Genomic DNA, 23,508 nt, shown 5'->3' with positions numbered 1-23,508 from the left:
TTCATTTTACTAATCTGTGCAAATTGAGACATCCCTCCAGTACTTTTCAAACAAGGGAATCCTAGCTATATAAGAAATTTGAGATTTAACGATAATGGCTGTTTGTTTGCCAGGTTGTTTTCAGGACAGACTGGTCCAAAAATGCAATACAAGGGACCAAGGGGAACCTACATATGAAATTTGAGAAAGATCCATTCAGTACTTTCTCAGAAATAGCGATAACAAACTTCAATTGTCAAAATCCAAGATGGCGGTCTGTCGGCCATATTGTTTTCCAATTGATCTCAAAATGCAATAAGCATAACGAGCCACCAAGGGGAACCTCCATATGAAACTTGAGAAAGATCCATTCAGTACTTTCTCAGAAATAGCGATAACAATCTTCGATTGTCAAAATCCAAGATGGCTGCCTGTCGGCCATATTGTTTTCAGATTGGTCTCAAAACGCAATATGCATAACTAGGCACCAAGGGAAACTTACATATGAAATTTCAGAAAGATCCATTCAGTACTTTCTCAGAAATAGTAATAACAAACTTCAATTGTCAAAATCCAAGATGGCTGCCTGTCGGCCATGTTGTTATCTGATTAGTCTCAAAACGCAATATGCATAACTAGGCACCAAGGGGAACCTACATATGAAATTTCAGAAAGATCCATTCAGTACATTCTCAGAAATAGCGATAACAAACTTCAATTGTCAAAATCCAAGATGGCTGCCTGTCGGCCATGTTGTTTTCCAATTGATCTCAAAATGCAATATGCATAACTAGGCACCAAGGGGAACCTACATATGAAATTTGAGAAAGATCCCTTCAGTACTTTCTCAGAAATAGCGATAACAAACTCCAATTGTCAAAATCCAAGATGGCTGCCTGTCAGCCATGTTGTTTTCAGATTGGTCTCAAAACGCAATATGCATAACTAGGCACCAAGGGGAACCTACACATGAAATTTGAGAAAGATCCCTTCAGTACTTTCTGAGAAATAGCGATAACAATCTTCAATTGTCAAAATCCAAGATGGCTGCCTGTCGGCCATATTGTTTTCCGATTGGTCTCAAATTGCAATATGCATAACTAGGCAGCAAGGGGAACCTACATATGAAATTTGAGAAAGATCCCTTAAGTACTTTCTCAGAAATAGCGATAACAAACTTCAATTGTCAAAATCCAAGATGGCTACCTGTCGGCCATGTTGTTATCCGATTGGTCCCAAAATGCAATTTGCATAACTAGGCACCAAGGGGAACCTTCATATGAAATTTCAGAAAGATCCCTTCAGTACTTTCTCAGAAATAGCGATAACAAACTTCAATTGTCAAAATCCAAGATGGCTGCCTGTCGGCCATATTGTTTTCAGATTGGTCTCAAAATGCAATATGCATAACTACGCACCAAGGGAAACTTACATATGAAATTTCAGAAAGATCCCTTCAGTACTTTCTGAGAAATAGCGATAACAAACTCCAATTGTCAAAATCCAAGATGGCTGCCTGTTGGCCATGTTGTTTTTCGATTGGTCTCAAAACGCAATATGCATAACTAGGCACCAAGGGGAACCTACACACGAAATTCGAGAAAGATCCCTTCAGTACTTTCTGAGAAATAGCGATAACAATCTTCAATTGTCAAAATCCAAGATGGCTGCCTGTCGGCCATATTGTTTTCCGATTGGTCTCAAATTGCAATATGCATAACTAGGCAGCAAGGGGAACCTACATATGAAATTTGAGAAAGATCCCTTAAGTACTTTCTCAGAAATAGCGATAACAGACTTCAATTGTCAAAATCCAAGATGGCTACCTGTCGGCCATGTTGTTATCCGATTGGTCCCAAAATGCAATTTGCATAACTAGGCACCAAGGGGAACCTTCATATGAAATTTCAGAAAGATCCCTTCAGTACTTTCTCAGAAATAGCGATAACAAACTTCAATTGTCAAAATCCAAGATGGCTGCCTGTCGGCCATATTGTTTTCAGATTGGTCTCAAAATGCAATATGCATAACTACGCACCAAGGGAAACTTACATATGAAATTTCAGAAAGATCCATTCAGTACATTCTCAGAAATAGCGATAACAAACTTCAATTGTCAAAATCCAAGATGGCTGCCTGTCGGCCATGTTGTTTTCCGATTGGTCTCAAATTGCAATATGCATAACTAGGCACCAAGGGGAACCTACATATGAAATTTGAGAAAGATCCCTTCAGTACATTCTCAGAAATAGCGATAACAAACTCCAATTGTCAAAATCCAAGATGGCTGCCTGTCGGCCATGTTGTTTTCAGATTGGTCTCAAAACGCAATATGCATAACTAGGCACCAAGGGGAACCTACACATGAAACTTGAGAAAGATCCCTTCAGTACTTTCTGAGAAACAGCGATAACAATCTTCAATTGTCAAAATCCAAGATGGCTGCCTGTCGGCCATGTTGTTTTCCGATTGGTCTCAAATTGCAATATGCATAACTAGGCACCAAGGGGAACCTACATATGAAATTTGAGAAAGATTCCCTTCAGTACATTCTCAGAAATAGCGATAACAAACTCCAATTGTCAAAATCCAAGATGGCTGCCTGTCGGCCATGTTGTTTTCAGATTGGTCTCAAAACGCAATATGCATAACTAGGCACCAAGGGGAAACTTACATATGAAATTTCAGAAAGATCCATTCAGTACTTTCTCAGAAATAGTAATAACAAACTTCAATTGTCAAAATCCAAGATGGCTGCCTGTCGGCCATGTTGTTATCTGATTAGTCTCAAAACGCAATATGCATAACTAGGCACCAAGGGGAACCTACATATGAAATTTCAGAAAGATCCATTCAGTACATTCTCAGAAATAGCGATAACAAACTTCAATTGTCAAAATCCAAGATGGCTGCCTGTCGGCCATGTTGTTTTCCAATTGATCTCAAAATGCAATATGCATAACTAGGCACCAAGGGGAACCTACATATGAAATTTGAGAAAGATCCCTTCAGTACTTTCTCAGAAATAGCGATAACAAACTCCAATTGTCAAAATCCAAGATGGCTGCCTGTCGGCCATGTTGTTTTCAGATTGGTCTCAAAACTGCAATATGCATAACTAGGCACCAAGGGGAACCTACACATGAAATTTGAGAAAGATCCCTTCAGTACTTTCTGAGAAATAGCGATAACAATCTTCAATTGTCAAAATCCAAGATGGCTGCCTGTCGGCCATATTGTTTTCCGATTGGTCTCAAATTGCAATATGCATAACTAGGCAGCAAGGGGAACCTACATATGAAATTTGAGAAAGATCCCTTAAGTACTTTCTCAGAAATAGCGATAACAAACTTCAATTGTCAAAATCCAAGATGGCTACCTGTCGGCCATGTTGTTATCCGATTGGTCCCAAAATGCAATTTGCATAACTAGGCACCAAGGGGAACCTTCATATGAAATTTGAGAAAGATCCCTTCAGTACTTTCTCAGAAATAGCGATAACAAACTTCAATTGTCAAAATCCAAGATGGCTGCCTGTCGGCCATATTGTTTTCAGATTGGTCTCAAAATGCAATATGCATAACTACGCACCAAGGGAAACTTACATATGAAATTTCAGAAAGATCCCTTCAGTACTTTCTGAGAAATAGCGATAACAAACTCCAATTGTCAAAATCCAAGATGGCTGCCTGTTGGCCATGTTGTTTTTCGATTGGTCTCAAAACGCAATATGCATAACTAGGCACCAAGGGGAACCTACACACGAAATTCGAGAAAGATCCCTTCAGTACTTTCTGAGAAATAGCGATAACAATCTTCAATTGTCAAAATCCAAGATGGCTGCCTGTCGGCCATATTGTTTTCCGATTGGTCTCAAATTGCAATATGCATAACTAGGCAGTAAGGGGAACCTACATATGAAATTTGAGAAAGATCCCTTAAGTACTTTCTCAGAAATAGCGATAACAGACTTCAATTGTCAAAATCCAAGATGGCTACCTGTCGGCCATGTTGTTATCCGATTGGTCCCAAAATGCAATTTGCATAACTAGGCACCAAGGGGAACCTTCATATGAAATTTCAGAAAGATCCCTTCAGTACTTTCTCAGAAATAGCGATAACAAACTTCAATTGTCAAAATCCAAGATGGCTGCCTGTCGGCCATATTGTTTTCAGATTGGTCTCAAAATGCAATATGCATAACTACGCACCAAGGGAAACTTACATATGAAATTTCAGAAAGATCCATTCAGTACATTCTCAGAAATAGCGATAACAAACTTCAATTGTCAAAATCCAAGATGGCTGCCTGTCGGCCATGTTGTTTTCCGATTGGTCTCAAATTGCAATATGCATAACTAGGCACCAAGGGGAACCTACATATGAAATTTGAGAAAGATCCCTTCAGTACATTCTCAGAAATAGCGATAACAAACTCCAATTGTCAAAATCCAAGATGGCTGCCTGTCGGCCATGTTGTTTTCAGATTGGTCTCAAAACGCAATATGCATAACTAGGCACCAAGGGGAACCTACACATGAAATTTGAGAAAGATCCCTTCAGTACTTTCTGAGAAACAGCGATAACAATCTTCAATTGTCAAAATCCAAGATGGCTGCCTGTCGGCCATGTTGTTTTCCGATTGGTCTCAAATTGCAATATGCATAACTAGGCACCAAGGGGAACCTACATATGAAATTTGAGAAAGATTCCTTCAGTACATTCTCAGAAATAGCGATAACAAACTCCAATTGTCAAAATCCAAGATGGCTGCCTGTCGGCCATGTTGTTTTCAGATTGGTCTCAAAACGCAATATGCATAACTAGGCACCAAGGGGAACCTACACATGAAATTTGAGAAAGATCCCTTCAGTACTTTCTGAGAAACAGCGATAACAATCTTCAATTGTCAAAATCCAAGATGGCTGCCTGTCGGCCATATTGTTTTCCGATTGGTCTCAAATTGCAATATGCATAACTAGGCACCAAGGGGAACCTACATATGAAATTTGAAAAAGATCCCTTAAGTACTTTCTCAGAAATAGCGATAACAAACTTCAATTGTCAAAATCCAAGATGGCTACCTGTCGGCCATGTTGTTATCCGATTGGTCCCAAAATGCAATATGCATAACTAGGCACCAAGGGGAACCTTCATATGAAATTTCAGAAAGATCCCTTCAGTACTTTCTCAGAAATAGCGATAACAAACTTCAATTGTCAAAATCCAAGATGGCTGCCTGTCGGCCATATTGTTTTCCGATTGGTCTCAAATTGCAATATGCATAACTAGGCAGTAAGGGGAACCTACATATGAAATTTGAGAAAGATCCCTTAAGTACTTTCTCAGAAATAGCGATAACAGACTTCAATTGTCAAAATCCAAGATGGCTACCTGTCGGCCATGTTGTTATCCGATTGGTCCCAAAATGCAATTTGCATAACTAGGCACCAAGGGGAACCTTCATATGAAATTTCAGAAAGATCCCTTCAGTACTTTCTCAGAAATAGCGATAACAAACTTCAATTGTCAAAATCCAAGATGGCTGCCTGTCGGCCATATTGTTTTCAGATTGGTCTCAAAATGCAATATGCATAACTACGCACCAAGGGAAACTTACATATGAAATTTCAGAAAGATCCATTCAGTACATTCTCAGAAATAGCGATAACAAACTTCAATTGTCAAAATCCAAGATGGCTGCCTGTCGGCCATGTTGTTTTCCGATTGGTCTCAAATTGCAATATGCATAACTAGGCACCAAGGGGAACCTACATATGAAATTTGAGAAAGATCCCTTCAGTACATTCTCAGAAATAGCGATAACAAACTCCAATTGTCAAAATCCAAGATGGCTGCCTGTCGGCCATGTTGTTTTCAGATTGGTCTCAAAACGCAATATGCATAACTAGGCACCAAGGGGAACCTACACATGAAATTTGAGAAAGATCCCTTCAGTACTTTCTGAGAAACAGCGATAACAATCTTCAATTGTCAAAATCCAAGATGGCTGCCTGTCGGCCATGTTGTTTTCCGATTGGTCTCAAATTGCAATATGCATAACTAGGCACCAAGGGGAACCTACATATGAAATTTGAGAAAGATTCCTTCAGTACATTCTCAGAAATAGCGATAACAAACTCCAATTGTCAAAATCCAAGATGGCTGCCTGTCGGCCATGTTGTTTTCAGATTGGTCTCAAAACGCAATATGCATAACTAGGCACCAAGGGGAACCTACACATGAAATTTGAGAAAGATCCCTTCAGTACTTTCTGAGAAACAGCGATAACAATCTTCAATTGTCAAAATCCAAGATGGCTGCCTGTCGGCCATATTGTTTTCCGATTGGTCTCAAATTGCAATATGCATAACTAGGCACCAAGGGGAACCTACATATGAAATTTGAAAAAGATCCCTTAAGTACTTTCTCAGAAATAGCGATAACAAACTTCAATTGTCAAAATCCAAGATGGCTACCTGTCGGCCATGTTGTTATCCGATTGGTCCCAAAATGCAATATGCATAACTAGGCACCAAGGGGAACCTTCATATGAAATTTCAGAAAGATCCCTTCAGTACTTTCTCAGAAATAGCGATAACAAACTTCAATTGTCAAAATCCAAGATGGCTGCCTGTCGGCCATGTTGTTTTCCGATTGGTCTCAAAACGCAATATGCATAACTAGGCACCAAGGGGAACCTACACATGAAATTTGAGAAAGATCCCTTCTGTACTTTCTGAGAAATAGCGATAACAAGAATTGTTTACGGACGGACGGACGGACGGAGGGACGGACGGACGACGGACCACGGACGCAGGGTGATTTGAATAGCCCACCATCTGATGATGGTGGGCTAAAAACATCACTTTTAATAGTACATTTGTTCATCCATTTTGATGGCAGTTTATTTAAATTTGATTTATTTTAATAGCATTTTTTTTAATAGCATTGGGCTAAAAACATCACTTTTAATAGTACATTTGTTCATCCATTTTGTTGGCAGTTTATTTAAATTTGATTTATTTTAATAGCATTTTTCTACATCAACAAGGTTTTATGTGCTTGTTTTATTTGAATATTAAAATCCAAAGAATAGAATGTTTTCTGTCATTTATCAAAGGATTTCTCAATCCAATCATTTTTGGCATCGTTTCGTCATCCTACGATTTTGTCTAGCAATGTCCCTAAGCTTTCCTTTTATATGTATTGAAAAAGTATAGTACTTTGGTAAATGTCCAAGTACATGCCCACTGTATTTTGGGTTCAATATTTACCTTTCCAAATTTTACAATGAACAACAAGTTAGAATGAGTCGGTTATTCCACCATACATAGAACAATTAAACCCTTGTGTCTACACTACGGCAACTACCATCTTAGGAAATCCTCCGTCTAGAGCTTTTCATTCTGTACCATGTAATGGTGTTCTGTATTAGTTTGGTTTATTTGGTAAACATCCCATTACAGCCAGGGTCATTTAAGGACATGCCAGGTTTTTGAGGTGGAGGAAAGTCAGTGTACCCAGAGAAAACCCAACAACCTGCGGTCAGTATTATGGCACAAGCTCTCTTGACCTTTGGGTAAGCATGCTTAAAGTAGCCAATACAAAGTTTTATTTGCATTAGTACTAACTAGACACAGGTGATTCGAAATACAAAATTGCAACTTCATAGTCCTGTTTCTAAGGTCTTTAATGTCAACTTTACAGCAGTTTTTTTTTCAGATTGTTTCCTCCCAATTCCAAATGCAAAACTAGCCCCACATCCTTCTTCAGTTGGAAAATGCGAGACAAGATGTATCAAAAGTTTTTATATTGTAATGCAACAAGCATCGACCAAATAATTCTATTCACTTTTACCAAGTACAATAAAACTCAAATCTTTTCTTGTACATTAGTATTTTGCATTTTCCCTTAAAACTACACAAAACTTCCCAATTTCAAGGGCCACACCCCAAAAAGAGTAAACCTATCCATGGTACTCGTGTGGTAACAGAATTCTGGCCTCCATGGATTCTATAAATAGATTTTTGAAGCCTTCAAGAATAAATATTGAATATACAATTGCAAGGAAACTATATTTAATGAGCTCAATCCTACATATTGGTAATATCAGCACACAATTGCTTGGTTTTCTCAATGTTAGTTAAGAACCTATACATGAACAGATGACCAATCCTACAGTACACCATAGCACAACCTCACAGGCACTTTCCGACTTTGTGCAATGTTGGCTAAATATAGAAGTGGCGTCCTCATGATCATCTGACAGATGGTTGGCTAAACAGACGGACACTACACCATGGCACATTCAAGCAATAGAAAAAAACAATAAACTTCAAAATTTGTATTCACAGGTTTATTGGCCGAGATCATATAGTTTAATCCTCATCTTCATCTCCGCCTCCACCACTGCCCTTCTTCATGTTCTTCCTCTTTACACGGCCTGGAAGTAAATACAAAATGAGATTATAACTTCAGCTGACAGATTCCTTTAGACACAACATTAATATCTCTCAATATATTTTAATTTTACTTTGATAGGGGGGGGGGGGGGGGGGGGGGGGGGGGGGGGGAGGGGGCGGGGACATACAAATATTTGGATCAACTTTTGTTACAATGAATGCAATAAGTTGTACATTAAAATTCATAGAGTTAACATTGGCATACAAATATTTGGATACTTTAAAATATATTGTAGGAAACCTAATAAGACCATGCTGGTGGTCTGATACCTACCTGGACGTCCACCACCGTATGGAGACCTCAGGGAGAAGTCAATGTGTTTCTGGGAGTCCAATCGGACCATGTAGGAAGGGATGTTCACTACCTGCTTCCTTACTCTACAAAAACAGAAGTACCAACATCAGTGTCAGTTATGTCTCCAGCATATTTGTATTGGTTAACAATTGCCAATTATTGTTTCGATCAAAGTATCTAATTAACTTTAAGTATAGAAATAGGCATACCTTTTTGCATATTTACATGTCAAATCGGGTACCAGAACAGACATAAGGTAACAACCTCATTGGTCCGTCAGAATATTAGCATTCAACCTCTCTAAAAGACATGCTGCAATTGCAGCAGTGGCCTTCCGTCGTCAAGGTCAATCAAGAGGCTCTCAAACTGCCAGCTGATCACGAAAGACTTGAAGCAATAATGTGCAACAGTGGCCTTTCGGGGTGGAAGAAGGGAGCTTCCTCAATCAACTTTTGTGACAGCTGAAGTGTTAATGAAACTTGTATATTTCATTGGAATAGAAGACTGAAGTTAACTTTAATACTGCTTTTCAAATTATTTCACAATCAAATCTCAAAGTGAAGCCATTTCCATTAAGAATATCAAACCTGTAACCAAGCATATTTAAAATTTATATAAACTGCCAAATGATCAGGTCTTGTAATTATGCGGTAAATAGAAAAGCTGTATTCTAAAGCAAATACCTGTTCTGTTTATTTTATCAACATTATAGAACTAAACTGATGTTTATTTTACCTGATGTGTCTTTGCCTGATCAACACACGGGCATGATGGATGCTCTTGGCCAATCCCAGCTTGAACACCTGTGTTTGCAGACGACGCTCCAAGAAATCTTCCAGACGGAGACCAAGCACGTAATCGAGCTTCATCTTGGTTTCGTCCAACACACCAATACGTACCAATCTTCTCAGCAGAGCATTACCTGGTATAAAATAAGGGTTTCAATATTTTGTGAATCGTGTTAAGAAAGCAGTTTTAAAGGCTAAATGTAACTTAAAAAGTTTGACAACCCTTTCCCTAATAACATCTTTTTTAGTGAAAAATTAAGAATTTACTTTATATTGACTGCAAGTCAAAGCAATATGAGAATGGGAGGCTATTAAATATGATTACCTTCAAAGAGTCGCTTGGTGTCCTTCTCATCCAGGGTGAGCAGCTCTCGAGCAGCTTTCCTGATTTTGGTCAAGGTGTACTTTACACGCCATACTTCACGCTTGTTTCTTAGACCATATTCTCCGATAAGTTTCAACTCCTGATCCAAACGCTCCTTCTCAAAGGGACGTCTGGGAGTTGTGTAGGTCTTACTAGCTACTAGTGGCACTCGCGGCATGATTGCTTAATCTGCAAAGAACACATTATCTATTTAGAATCTTATAATAAACAAACATATTATTGACACATTTGTGACATTAAAGGTAATGAAAATCCTTGTGCTATTTATTGTAACTATCAAATTAAAACAGCGCCATATGTTCGAAGACAGCCAGGCTTTATATATCCCCATTTTGCAGATTTTCGGATATTACTACCATAACATTTTCCTCCCATTCAAATTTTTACATTTCCTTTTTATAGCTATGGACCAGATATATAAAAAATTTGAAAATCTCGGGGACTTGCATCAGAAACAACTGATTTTCTTTAATAGTGGCAAATGGCCCATCTCAATAAGTTCCATGTCAGAACACATTGACTTGTACAGATATACATAAAGTTTCTATAATAGGTATATTTATTTCTAGTCATTTTTTGTCCAAGTGTGGGGACAGGAGGGCAAGGCAGGCGGGTTGGGTACTCCTATAACATAAGAGGTCGCTGGTCGGCTCTTTTTCTATCGGATATTATTTTGCCGACTGCGACGGCGCTAGTCAAAAGTATCTCGCCGTGTAAAACCTCTAACATTGTTGGAGTAGCGGGTTGGGATGGAGGTCCGGCCACATATTGTTATACTTTTATAACTAAACGAGATTGCATGAAGGATCGTACGATTACCACTTCAGATTGTATCTTAAAACAGAATTGCATTGTTACAATATAACAATATGACTGACATCCAGTTCATGTTTCGTGCCGCATGATTATGATAGGCGTAAGCTTAGACTGTGAAGTTTGGCGCTAGGACATTACATCGCTATATGTATTATGAATGAATTATGGAAATATCATACAATCATTCATTTGTAAATTATGTTCTAGAACAACAACACCGTAAAAGAACTCATTTTTTAGTTAGAATTCCAAGGGAAATGATCGTTTTCAATGAGAAGATAAAAATACGTGTTACCAGTATGGCGGCCACATGGAAAAGGAAGAAAGTAGATCGACATGTGCTATATATAAATTATTACGCGTGGACACAGTGTTATGTTGTGGAATGACTTCTATTACTTATATCATGTGTAATTGAATAATAAGATATTGTTCTGTCTGTTATGTGAATGATATAGTTTGTAATTTGCAATTTAATGTACAAATCAGTTTTTGTTCTGAACTATTTCCTAGCCCCGTCACTCATAAAGAAGGGAGGTTACTCGTACTTATTTCGGGAAGTTGTGAAATAGGCCTGTAGGTCGTATGCTGTACTGTTACTTAATTGTACAGTCGACGAGACATTGTTTTTGAGGAGAGTGGTTTAAACATTAGCGGTTTTGTTATTTATCAGCCTAATACTGAATAGTCCTGGATACTTATTTTTTTACAATTTTTGAGTTCTACTGAATAATTTGCATAAACTCCAAAATATAAAAAAAAAATCCAAATGTCTCAAAGGGACATAAGAATTTGTCATTGTCCACATGTATTTGGACTTTTCCTAGTGTATATAGCACATTTTCAAACTTTTGGGGGGTTAGATTATTAAAACTTGGTTAAAATGACGCCCTCGTTTTTGTTTTTTTGTTTGTTGGTTTTTTGTTTTGTTTTGTTTTGTTTTTTGCTCTGCCGTCGATCCGGCATCAACATTTTCCTTTTAACAACTTCTTCTCAAAAACCCAAAGTCCTAGAATCAAGATATTTGGCAGGTATGTTCTGTTCTTACTCTCTATTAGGTTGATAACTGAAGAATCTCTGAAAATTACATTACATTTCATACCATGTTCTAGTATCTCGAGCCTTGTTGAGTTGTTGTATTATTTTTTTTTATTTGTTCCAGAAAATATTTAGAAATAACGCTTTGTCACCTTAGAACCCCGACTGCGTTTGTTTCAGGCTGATATTTGAATCCAGTTACATTTTAACTTGTGAAATGTAAAACAAGTCCGATTATTGTGCCAAAGAACTATAAAACCTATACATTGTATATAAAGCGTTCCAGTATTCTTTTGATGGTTACTTCTAGTTTTTGTCAGAGTGTATTGAAGAATCGATTTCAAATTATTGTTTTGGTAAGATACTAACTTGGATGTATATTTCATCAGGACTTTGGAAATAGGAAATTAGAGAAAAAAAATGTTCGTTTTGCATTTGTTCCTGTTCATTTCATCAATTCCTGAAGGGGTACGACACGGTCAGGTGATAATGGACCGATTCACATGAAAATTTATATGAGTGATCTTTGCACCATAATTTACATTTTCTTGCAAAATTTACTCTGCCTTCCCCTGCTGATTTTCTCCATATCTATCAGCATTGTGAAGAGAAAAAAAACTAAAAAAAAATGTAATTTTTCAAAAGAAATAAAAAGAAAGAAAAAAAGGAAAAAAAAGCAATTATTTCTAGATAAAAATATGAAAATGTCAAATTTCTTAAAAACTGTTTAGTGGTTGCAGTTGAGAAAACTTTACCTACAACTACGGTGGCTGATATATATGTTTCGTTATTTCGCCCCGCTAATCATCGTCTTTTCGATTCGACAAAACGAAATAACGAAATGGCACATACGGGTCACCATACACAAGTAAGATAATTATGTATATCTGTATATAAATTAGTATGAACAAAATCATCTAACTTCACTGGCAGTGATGAGAATAAAGGTTCTTCTTGTTATCACATAAACGAAAGTTATCTCCCTTGTGTAGTATATATTTTGTGTCACAGCCCAAATTTTCGCAACCTGTACTTAAACGTAGGTCAGGCAAAATGTCTTCATGTCAATTTGACCTGAAAAAAATTGACATGAAGACATTTTGCCTGTATAGGTCAGGCGTTCGATATGAAAAATCTTTTTCTCGTAAGTAAATTAATCCAAAGGAATGCATTACAGGTCCTTAATTAATTTTCCAACGGAAAATTTTAAGTGAAAGAATGTCCGTAAGTTAAGGAAAGTTGATGAAACTGGGGCCATGACCAAATGATGCATATACATTTAAACGGAACAAAATCATAGATATCTTTATATGTAGTAAGTAACTATATATATATATATCTACTATGTGAATGGGCATCGATATTTTTTTATAAAGGCATGGGTATTATGTATGTGACAACGATTAATAACTGAAGTAAATTTTAGTCTTGAATCTTTATTAGTCGTGAAATTATATATACATATACATGAATATATCCATCTCAGTACAACTACGACAGGAAGTTCAAACCTGTTCTTTCGGCTCAACAACACATAGTGCATATATGAAACATTGTGCTAATGATATGATATATAATATAATAACACAAATGACGAAGGAAAATAACTTTATGACTCGTGCCCTGACCGCACCTCGAACTCACGATCTACGGCACCTTATCGCCTAGCCAGAAATGCCCGCAGCTTATACCACTACGCCACATCCACGTCCTTGAAAGACCGTTTCAATGGCTCAGTGATGATCGGTCCGATATCCTGACATGATCATAGTGACAAATCGTCTATCAGATTATACGAATCTCTGGATCACAATGCATATACATTCATATGGATGCGAACTGTACAGATATTACATATAATATTCAACAGAGTGCAGTACAACTACGACAGGAAATTCAAATCTTTACCTTCGGATCAACAACACATAACATTGTACAAATAAGTCCAAAATAAAATACAGTTGATTTGGCGTAACCCGCCCGAACAAGAAAAAATGCGCCGACTCCAAATAATTTATTGTGAAAAATAAAAAAAAATATGTTTTTTTTAACGATTTGAGCGTTCCGGATTTATGTCCGGAACTTGCTGTGCAGGTTTGAAACTACGTCTCTCAAACTCAAATAAGGTTGGTGTGCGTTTCTATTGTTTAAGAACACAAAATAAGTACTGATTTCCATATTCTGGTCTGTTTTCGTATTAAAGGTTGACAATCTGTTTTCAGAACTGAATGAAAAAAAAATCAGCCCTACCTACCTATCCATAAGTAAGACCCCCTGGTCGGGTTACAGCAAACCAAGATATTTTTAAGGATGGCCTTATTAATTATCGAACATAAAAACGCAAATGATGAAGGAAGACAACGTTATGAAAATGTCTTCCTACGTCAGTTGTACGTCAGTTTTAACAACATGTTTTGTTAACTAAATCAATATCAATAATATTACAAATTAATGTTGAAAAGACGTTATTGGCCACAAGGAAATTATCAACTCAAGATCCGTGACCAGTGCTATGCTAATGTATCACAGGAACTTGGTACAAATTTCTCACACACATTTGTCCATTTGTGCCAGAAGCTTATGTTTCAGGCCCTAAGTTCAGGTTAACTTGAAATCTCTAAAAGAACAATGTAATTATGTTATGTAAATACAAGAGCATAGCAAAACTTCATCTCATGTTAATATAAAATTTAATATCTAAAGTTGTGTTAGTCTTTGTAGAATTGAAAATGAGTAAATACATGTAACTACGAGGATATCTGAAATAACATTTTGTATATAATATCATTGTTTGATGAATATGATTAAAATAAAATAATTATACTACTGTTCAATAAATGATGTGTAATCTCCTTAACGGTCATCCGAATTTAACCTAACCCTACAACATTTCGTAATTGTTTTTGTGGACGTGATCTGGCATGAACATTATCAAAAAAACATAGCAAAATATCTTGTGCATTAAAATCAAATGATCTATAGCAACTGAGATGTTTCAACAAAATGACGTTGGAAGACATACGAGAGTTGATTGGCATGTTATAAGCCTCGTACTGAAGAAGGTATTCAAGGATGTTATTCACCTGATCTCGCTCCATCAGACTTTCATCTATTTCCAAAACTGAAAACAGCTATTTCAGGTACCCTTACCCTAACCTTAACCCTAACCCTAAAATGCAGTGAACGACTTTCTGAACAGACACGAAAAGGAGTTCTTTAAAAGTGGCATTGGGGCCCCTTAAAGGCCGCTGGCAAAAGTGTATAAATATTGAAGGGGATTTTGTTGAAAAATAATACAATATGTCCGACAAAATTCAAATCCTTCAATATGAGACTCACTACTCAATCAGCCCTCGTATAACGGTTCCTATCCAAAACAGCGGGTAAAGGATGAAGATTATTTGATTCTAGGAAATCTGGGCTCCAAGAGAAAGATTGTTGATTTTTTGTCTTTGTTGACCTCCTTGGTACCATTCCTCAATATATGAGTGCATGTAGGTCAGGATGAAACCATCCTAACGTTCTTCTGAATCCGTACAGCATGGGAGTGGGCGTGTTGAGGACTAATGCAACCCACAATTATTATTATGGCACCTTTAGTCCCATCCATGCATGAATTTGATTACGAACCATATCCCAGCAACATTCGACAATGGACGGTCCATGCCATTCTTAAAGGGTCATTCCTTCGTTCGAACATCAGAAACACGCACCATTTCTTTTGATGAAACCTATGTCTGAACGATGATTATATGAGTGTCTGTGCTTACATGTAATGAAATTAACGCCGAAATGTACAAGAAAAGGCATATCGTATACAGATACCGTTGTATGTCTTTGCGGTAATTAGGGATACTTCGGGTCGAATTAAGAATTTTCAGGACTTAATACTCGAAGAACTTTATCTTGCCTTATTGATGTAAAGATTATAACTTTTACTACTTAATTTTACTCTTAACATTTTTGCCCAATTTTGGCATTCAAAGGATTAGAATTATTTGTCAAGTTGGTGAATCTTTATTGATAAAAACTTATCAATGTAAATGATTCACCAATAATACTATTGTATGACATATGATCAATTAAAAAAACTTGACAGCTATTTATAACCTGATATTTTGTCAAATCCAAATTAAATACCTTCAGAAATTAATATCAATTTACGATCATACTTTTCTTTGATCCATCAACTTCTGAATACATATATACCTGTGTCACCATATATCACATGTCACATATTTTCCAGTAAGTTTAAATTTGACGACCTAAACTTTATTCAGACAAAAGAATGCCCCTTTAACTGGATAGAATTCGAAAAGCACATGTTGATTACCGAAGCATGACGACGGATAAATCTAAAGACAGTCGCATTAAGTCCATTGGGACGTTGCCTTGTGTGACCTAAAAGCTACAGTTTTGAGAGGTTTTCATTTTTCGTTGTCATAGTTACTGTATATTCTTTACAGGTTTTCTTATACATTTCCACGTTTCTCCGTAAACACACAATGTAGATACCCAGCACGAGGATAACCGCTACAAGTACTCCAAACATGGCCCAGAAAGATGAGGTTCCATAAACATCATCTACAAATAAACATAAGATTGATTTATTTTTGTTTATTCTGTTTAACGTCCTATTAACAGCCAATGTCATTTAAGGACGTGCCAGGTTTGAAGGTGGAGGAAAGCCGGAGTACCCGGAGAAAAACCACCGGTCAACGGTCAGTACCTGGCAACTGCTCCACGTAGGTTTCGAACACGCAACCCAGAGGTGGAGGACTAGTGATAAAGTGTCGGGACACGTTAACAAACATAAGAAATGCTAGTTTTATCGCCTGAGACGTAAATAGTTTCTGTAAATTGAAAATTTAAATTGTAATACATTATCTTGATGTATTATTATTCTCTTTCCTACTGTGGACTTTCCCTTGGTGTAAATTTTGTTAAATTATTATTTTTATTTTAATTCTTAATGCTCTGTTTTATACAATGATTACAAATCTTATCTATTTGACCATGTTTTCATTCGTAGCTACATTTCTGAAGAAAATTCGAACCATACAAAACATACTAAATACAAAGTCCAGACTCGTTCATAAAATGTTTATTCAGAATATTCCAACTGACCATCTAAAATTAGATATATTTTGTTGAATTGGGCTTGAAAATAAATATGCATCACAACACACAGTATTAAGATCTCAAGGAGCCACCATGACATATTGAAACTAATGCATATGATGATCGGTTTTCGATGAAACATATAATTAGATATGTTAATTGATAGTTCTAAAAACGCAATCCTTTTCCTTCACCAATGAGTTCGGCATATCAATGTGTGTCGTAATTTATGAAAACGCATGTACACGCGTCTTCTCTGTTAAGGTAAAAGCTAAATTGAACACTGGTAGCCCCAGAGTTAGAGTAAGGAAGGAGTACGGTAGATAGGAGATCCAAAGAAAAGAAAAGAACTGTCAAGGCAATCCGAGAAAGTACGGGTACTCTGTTGGATTGAAGTGCAGAAACCACGTAATTCAATTATGTTTTGCCTTGATGACCCTTTGAAGCCGATGTGTAAAATATTCATTTCTTATTGAGACTATTAAAACTAAATTAATCAATTAACTAAGGTGAATGTTAATATTTCAAAATATTTGATGAAATGAATAAAATGGACTCTTTGGTACAAACTCCCAGTAACTTACCTTCTTTGACAATCTGTGTCACAATTTTGACTTCAGGAGATGAAGCGATTGGACGTGGCTCAGTGGTTGTACTTTGCGGCTGTTGGTCTAGAAGGTCTTCGCGGTACGTGGAGGGAAAGCTATGGCAGACGGGGAACGCTTTTGGCGGGTCTGGATGCATACCGTACGAGCTGTTGATGATCATACTCATTCCAAGTGACATGTGTAGCTGTATGTGGCAATGCAACATCCATACACCTGGGTTATTGGCCTTGAACCTAACAATAGCATATGAACCATGAGGTATGTTCAATGTATCCTTCCGTGGGGGATTGACCAAGTTCAACCCCGGAACATTGTTCCCAAGCCAGGTAGAATTACTCCATGTAGCGTGGTTACAGAAACTCTGGTCCCCATTTCCTCGACAGTCGATATCCGGATTTTGCGAAATATATTTTCCGGTGGTCATGTTGTAAGTGGCAAAACCCATTTTCAATACGTAGAATGAGTAGCCGTGTAGATGAATTGGATGGGAATTCAATCCTCCGATTCCCATGTTCGTCATCACTAGTTGTATAACGTCATTGTGGTTAGTGTTGATTGAATGAGTGCAGGCACATATCGTCTCTTCACCGCAGTCATTTTTGTCACATGTAGGACCAACTTCAAAAGGTTGCGTGAGTGCTGGCACTGTAGGCATTTTGAACACAATACCATTCACTGACGGTCGTCCAATAACGATACCGAAATTCGTAAAATGTTCTTTGAATGTATCCGGTGATGGTGGTTCTGGTGCCGGGTCGTTTACAGCTGATTTGAGTTCATTAAATTGTACACAGTCTGTGTACGTGTCTGCTGGATATGTTGCAAACGGACAGTTTACAACCAAACATCTGTCGTTTGGAGTGCATGTCTTTCTAGTAGTTAACGGGTATTGAGATGCATCGGCGCCATTGTAGCGGAGAACAGCTTCAGATTTATGCATAATTTCTTCCAAGGTTTCGGCTCGTATCCAGTAGTTTCCTATAGGTTGATCAGTACTTATTTCAAAGTCGTATCGTTCGCCTGCGGTAATGATAAAGGATTCTGCAACTACCGGTTGGATGTCGTGTCCGTCTGAAGCAACTAAAGTGAGCATGTGTTGGTCAATTGAGATTCTAATAGGATACATAACACCAACATGGATTACTCTGAACCTGTAGGTTACTCCTGCTTCAACGGGGAAATCGGACAAAGGTGCCCCGTTATGCTGTCCTGTTTCGTTGTAGAAACGCGCCCTGCCATTGATCAGGACGGAAGAAACATAGAAAGGAAGAAACATTGCTCCATCTAGAGAAAATCTGAAAGGTATGCGCTGACGATCAACGATTTGCTTGAGCTTTCATCAACTTTTGCAAATCCATATCCCCGTCCCAGTTATGATTCCAATCTTGTATCGTCATGATATGCTCTCTGGCAGTTGACGTCCGCTCTTTGATAATGAAAGCTCCGCTCAAACCTTTCGTTCTTTGATTTCCAGCGTGCGAGTGATACCAATGTGTCCCTTTGGGTTCTGCATAGAAGTCGTAAGTAAACGACTGGCCAGGGAGAATCGGGCATTGAGTCAAGAAAGGAGTACCATCCATCCACGGCCTTCCATACAAAGGTAAACCATGCCAGTGTATTGTCACAGTATCTGATGGTAGCATGTTGATGACACGAACTTTGACCCTTTGTCCCACATAAACTATAATCGGCGGGCCTGGAAGGCTTTCATTCGCAACAACAACTAGTCTATTGTCTTCCCATCCATCAGCGGTCATAACTTCATCAGCAGGAATAGCGGTGGTTTGATTCACATCGTCATACCTATACAGCTTTCCATTGGCTGGGTAAACCTGTGACGCAGTGTCGTGCAACATCGTCTGGCTGTGTGTGATAACGAGAGTCGTCTCGCATACCGTGGCGGATCTGTCGCACTCATAACCAATAGTGCGTACAACAATCGTCAACAGGACAATCAGGGCGATATTAAGGGAACACATCTCTGAAAAGAAGGAAAACACTTAAGATGAATGAATAAACTAAACTAAAGAAATATTTTAAAATTTTCATTTCTCGTTGATACCGATATGAACGTGAATATAAATTCCAGTTTCACCATTGTATGATGTAAAAAATAAAGTTAAAGAACATAGAATGTCATGTTCGTTCATGCATTCACTGTGTTTCAGGACCATTTATAACATAATTTACAACCCCATCAATTCCGCTTGTCCAAACTGACCACCGGAAAGAATTTTTTTATGATGAAAATAAATTTAACAGAAAGTAAATGAGGTCTTAAAATGTAGAAAACAGTAAGATATTTTCAAACTTGTGCACAATTTCTCTTTATATCTCTTCTTATCTCTTTATATATCTTTTTATCTCTTTAACTGCACCAACTTAAACAAAAATGAACTGATCAAGATAGGGGACTGATAGTTTACATCTTCAATATGTCACCGGGTACAGCAATAGCTAGGTCTTTCATACGTCCTACCTCTAAGACGAATATTTGAATAACACTAATTTTGGAGTTTTGTATACCGCTATATAACAGTAAAATAGCCGCCTTAAAGCTGTTCACAAATTACCATCCGAGGTTATTGAGCCTTTAGTTACCAGCCAATGTCTATCTCAAAACCCTTGGGAGCATACAGCCGGAGCTGCCATTTCGGCGCTAACAGCTTGCACACAACATTTCTTACACTGACCTTCCACGTGCTCATTAACAGTCGACTTGAACAAAACGGATTAAAACATCTTGTTCAAGGATGGAACGCAATTCCCTTGGCGGATGCCTAACTAGTTATCCTTAGGTCACGAAGCCCTTAGTCCTACCCCTAGTCCACCGTGCCCATAATTTATCACGACAATTGTAAATACACTGTCCGGTATGTTGTACTTAGCATCATAAATATAACAACAACACCCCTTTAAATGAATGTTATCTAGCTTCCTGTTAATTGCCTTGCTTTGTTGTCGCTATCGCAGGGTGAATGGGATATGCCTAACGTATTCACTTCTTTTTTAAATAAACCTACTTGCAATCTATAGGCTACTTCGATAAAGTATCATATGACCAATATCTATATTAAGGAACTATATAGTGCTTCAATATTGCATAAAATTACTGCATTACTTTTAAAGTCAAATCCGACTCACTGACCAAATGGCTCCAAGAGCAGGTTTTATGATGGTGTGCAGCCAAATAACCTGTCTATATACTAACCAACCTACCTACATAATGTTATTGTAAGTACATACTTTCAATAGTCATTTGCATCACAGGCGCTTGCATAGAAAATATGACTTAAATTATTTTTTGATATGACAGTGGTATGTGTAATCTGTTAAGCTTAACAGATTACACATACCACTGTCAAAAAAAACGAAAATAACATTTTCTATGCAAGCGCCTGTGATTTGCATAGGCATAGGCATTTGATCACAATGTGTGACTTAATATATATAAAAAAAGTAAGTTTATGTATGTCTCAGTATCGAAAAACGAATGACTGCATTTAGGATATGTATCGGGAATGAACCAATATAGATATTTCCCTTACCTTTCTTCTCGAACAACAATCCGTATTGCCGTTTAGCTATACATTTACAGTATGACACAATGTGCGCCAGTATTGTAAAGTTGAGTTGAGTTTCATTGTACGAATCGTTGATTTCATACTTGCTTCGAGGTGACATGTGATATATGATAGGGTATATGTTATGATACAGACTGTATTTTAATGTTAGAGGCATTTGTCTAAGACTGAGCTCATAATAAACCGTCACTTGTCACTATGTATGCAAATAATAACAAGGAAGATGAATGAACCTAATTGTCTAAGAAAAGTTCTATAGAATTTCTCGTTTTCTTATATATATTTTTTTTTTCTTACTGTGACCTCAAATTTTACGCCACTATTCATGAACTTTTACTATATTGTATTTCGTAAACATGTTTATAATTGTCGTATGCGCATGCACAAATGCCTCATAGCTAGTCGTCCATAGCCAACAATGAAATAGGTAACGAAGTTCATTTTCCAGAGCGGTGCTAGACTGTTTTGATAATTACATTAATCGAACATTCCCGATATCAGAATTCAGTATAAATATCGAATTTGGTGAGTGTCTTGACACTTTTCAGATTGCAATACATGTTATGTATATTGATTTTGGTACAATACAAAGAATGGCCAGAAAATCATCAACAGCCATACAGAAGTGGTTAATTTGATCCAACACGACTCAAATACTGTTAATATTTAACACAGAATAAATGCAAATAACTTTTATTCAACCTCGTGTAAAAGTGTAAGAATGATGTTTTGGATTTTTGTTTGTTGGATTTTTTTTACATAAATGGGCATAGAATAAAGAAAATGCATTCTTAGCATATTTTGAAAACAAAACACCCTGTGCAAATAATAAGCAATGCACCTTTTTTTATTTGAAATTGTGCCTCACGAGTTACTTTTCCTCTTAAACTTGTTTTAATAATCCGTTCCTCACTTCCAATACTTTACTTTCGTATCAATATATGCAGTCTTCATTACTACTATTGAACCATCCAGATCAATAAGGGTAAAGTGCCTTGTCCAGGGGCCGCGGTGGCCGAGTGGTTATGGTGTCCCGACACTTTAACACTAGCCCTCCACCTCTGGGTTGCGAGTTCGAAACCTACGTGGGGCAGTTGCCAGGTACTGACCGTAGGTCGGTGGTTTTTCTCCGGGTACTCCGGCTTTCCTCCACCTCCAAACCTGGCACGTCCTTAAATGACCCTGGCTGTTAGTAGGACGTTAAACAAAAACAAACAAACAAACAAATGCCTTGTCCAAGGACATAACAAGGACAGTACAGACCGTTTGTTTTTCTCAACTTCCCGATAAACCATGGGTAGGCAGTGTAGAACACGCTCCTCAAAAAATCAAACCGACTGAGCTATTGTAGCCCCACCCTAGAAGGACGAACCAGCATTATGTTGAAGTTTGATATTCACGATTCGAAATACCCTGTATCTAGTACAAAATTTATATTTGATAGTGATATTCAAGTTTGTACTTTTTATAGTCCTTCGGAAAGAACACATTTTTTTTTTTTTTTTTTTTAGGGTACAAAATACTTTTATTTCCCAGACATTTATGCATGAAGACCACTGCCAAGGTTGGGACCCTGGGATCAGTGTCCGAACAAATAGGTCCTCATGGAAGAGGGCTCTCATTCAACATACAATATAGTACAATGTACCAATCATTCATTCATCCATTTTTTTTTTTTTTTTCAGAAATATTTTATTAACAATACAAATATAAATAAATACAAAGTATTGTCAAAAGAATAAGACAACAGGCGCAATGCCTATATCAGTCTTCTTCTATTACTTCCGGTTAGGCTTGGTAGAAAGATGATATGTTTCACTTTATTATTTCTACAGAAATTATATATCATTACATGTATAGTATCTAATTCAAAAAGGGATTACTGTAAGGAATTATATGTTCATCATGAAATTAAATAGAATAGGTGTTATAATTATAGAGATAACTACTATTCAAAATTACTTAGTAAGAAAACAAAACTATTATTTGATAAAGTGAAGACACAACATATTTCCACCAAGCCTAAAATGAAAAGTTATATGTAATGTAATAAACAACAATAACTCACTCACACACATTCATTCATACTTTCATACTAGAATGTTATAAGGATGAGTATTTAACATAACAAACTTGCTATAATAGTTGAGTAAATGTATATAATTGTATTACTACTAAAGACAGTATTACATATAGTTTCTTATTTATACACAGAAAAACGTTTTGAGGATTTAATATATAAGTTTACATGATATAGTAAGTTAGTAGGACGTTAAACAAAAACAAACAAACAAACAAATGCCTTGTCCAAGGACATAACAAGGACAGTACAGACCGTTTGTTTTTCTCAACTTCCCGATAAACCATGGGTAGGCAGTGTAGAACACGCTCCTCAAAAAATCAAACCGACTGAGCTATTGTAGCCCCAC

General features: G+C 37.1%; 3 protein-coding genes across 3 annotated transcripts; all 3 read right to left on the bottom strand.

Moving 5' to 3' along the window:
- Positions 1 to 8,323: 8,323 nt before the first annotated feature.
- On the bottom strand, positions 8,324 to 11,048 carry LOC117337203 (40S ribosomal protein S9). Its single transcript, XM_033898063.1, has 5 exons — positions 11,024 to 11,048; positions 9,853 to 10,080; positions 9,475 to 9,661; positions 8,719 to 8,822; positions 8,324 to 8,425 (listed from the first exon to the last, which is right to left on the bottom strand). Exons 2-5 carry the CDS (start codon positions 10,067 to 10,069, stop codon positions 8,361 to 8,363), a joined length of 573 nt encoding a protein of 190 aa, XP_033753954.1. The 5' UTR covers positions 10,070 to 10,080; positions 11,024 to 11,048; the 3' UTR covers positions 8,324 to 8,360.
- A 4,968-nt stretch (positions 11,049 to 16,016) lies between these two features.
- On the bottom strand, positions 16,017 to 19,469 carry LOC117337196 (laccase-2-like). The gene is made up of 2 exons (XM_033898050.1): positions 17,472 to 19,469; positions 16,017 to 16,350 (listed from the first exon to the last, which is right to left on the bottom strand). The coding sequence occupies exons 1-2, from the start codon at positions 18,769 to 18,771 to the stop codon at positions 16,175 to 16,177; spliced, it is 1,476 nt and encodes a 491-aa protein (XP_033753941.1). The 5' UTR covers positions 18,772 to 19,469; the 3' UTR covers positions 16,017 to 16,174.
- Positions 18,812 to 19,474, bottom strand: LOC117316592 (dihydrogeodin oxidase-like). Its single transcript, XM_033871277.1, has one exon. The coding sequence runs from the start codon at positions 19,472 to 19,474 to the stop codon at positions 18,812 to 18,814; it is 663 nt and encodes a 220-aa protein (XP_033727168.1).
- Positions 19,475 to 23,508: the final 4,034 nt, after the last annotated feature.

Source organism: Pecten maximus, chromosome 1 (genome assembly GCF_902652985.1).
Source record: "Pecten maximus chromosome 1, xPecMax1.1, whole genome shotgun sequence".
In the NCBI taxonomy this organism is placed as follows: domain Eukaryota; kingdom Metazoa; phylum Mollusca; class Bivalvia; order Pectinida; family Pectinidae; genus Pecten; species Pecten maximus.
Note: the sequence above shows the minus strand (reverse complement) of the source record. Positions and strands in the feature narration are given on the sequence as shown.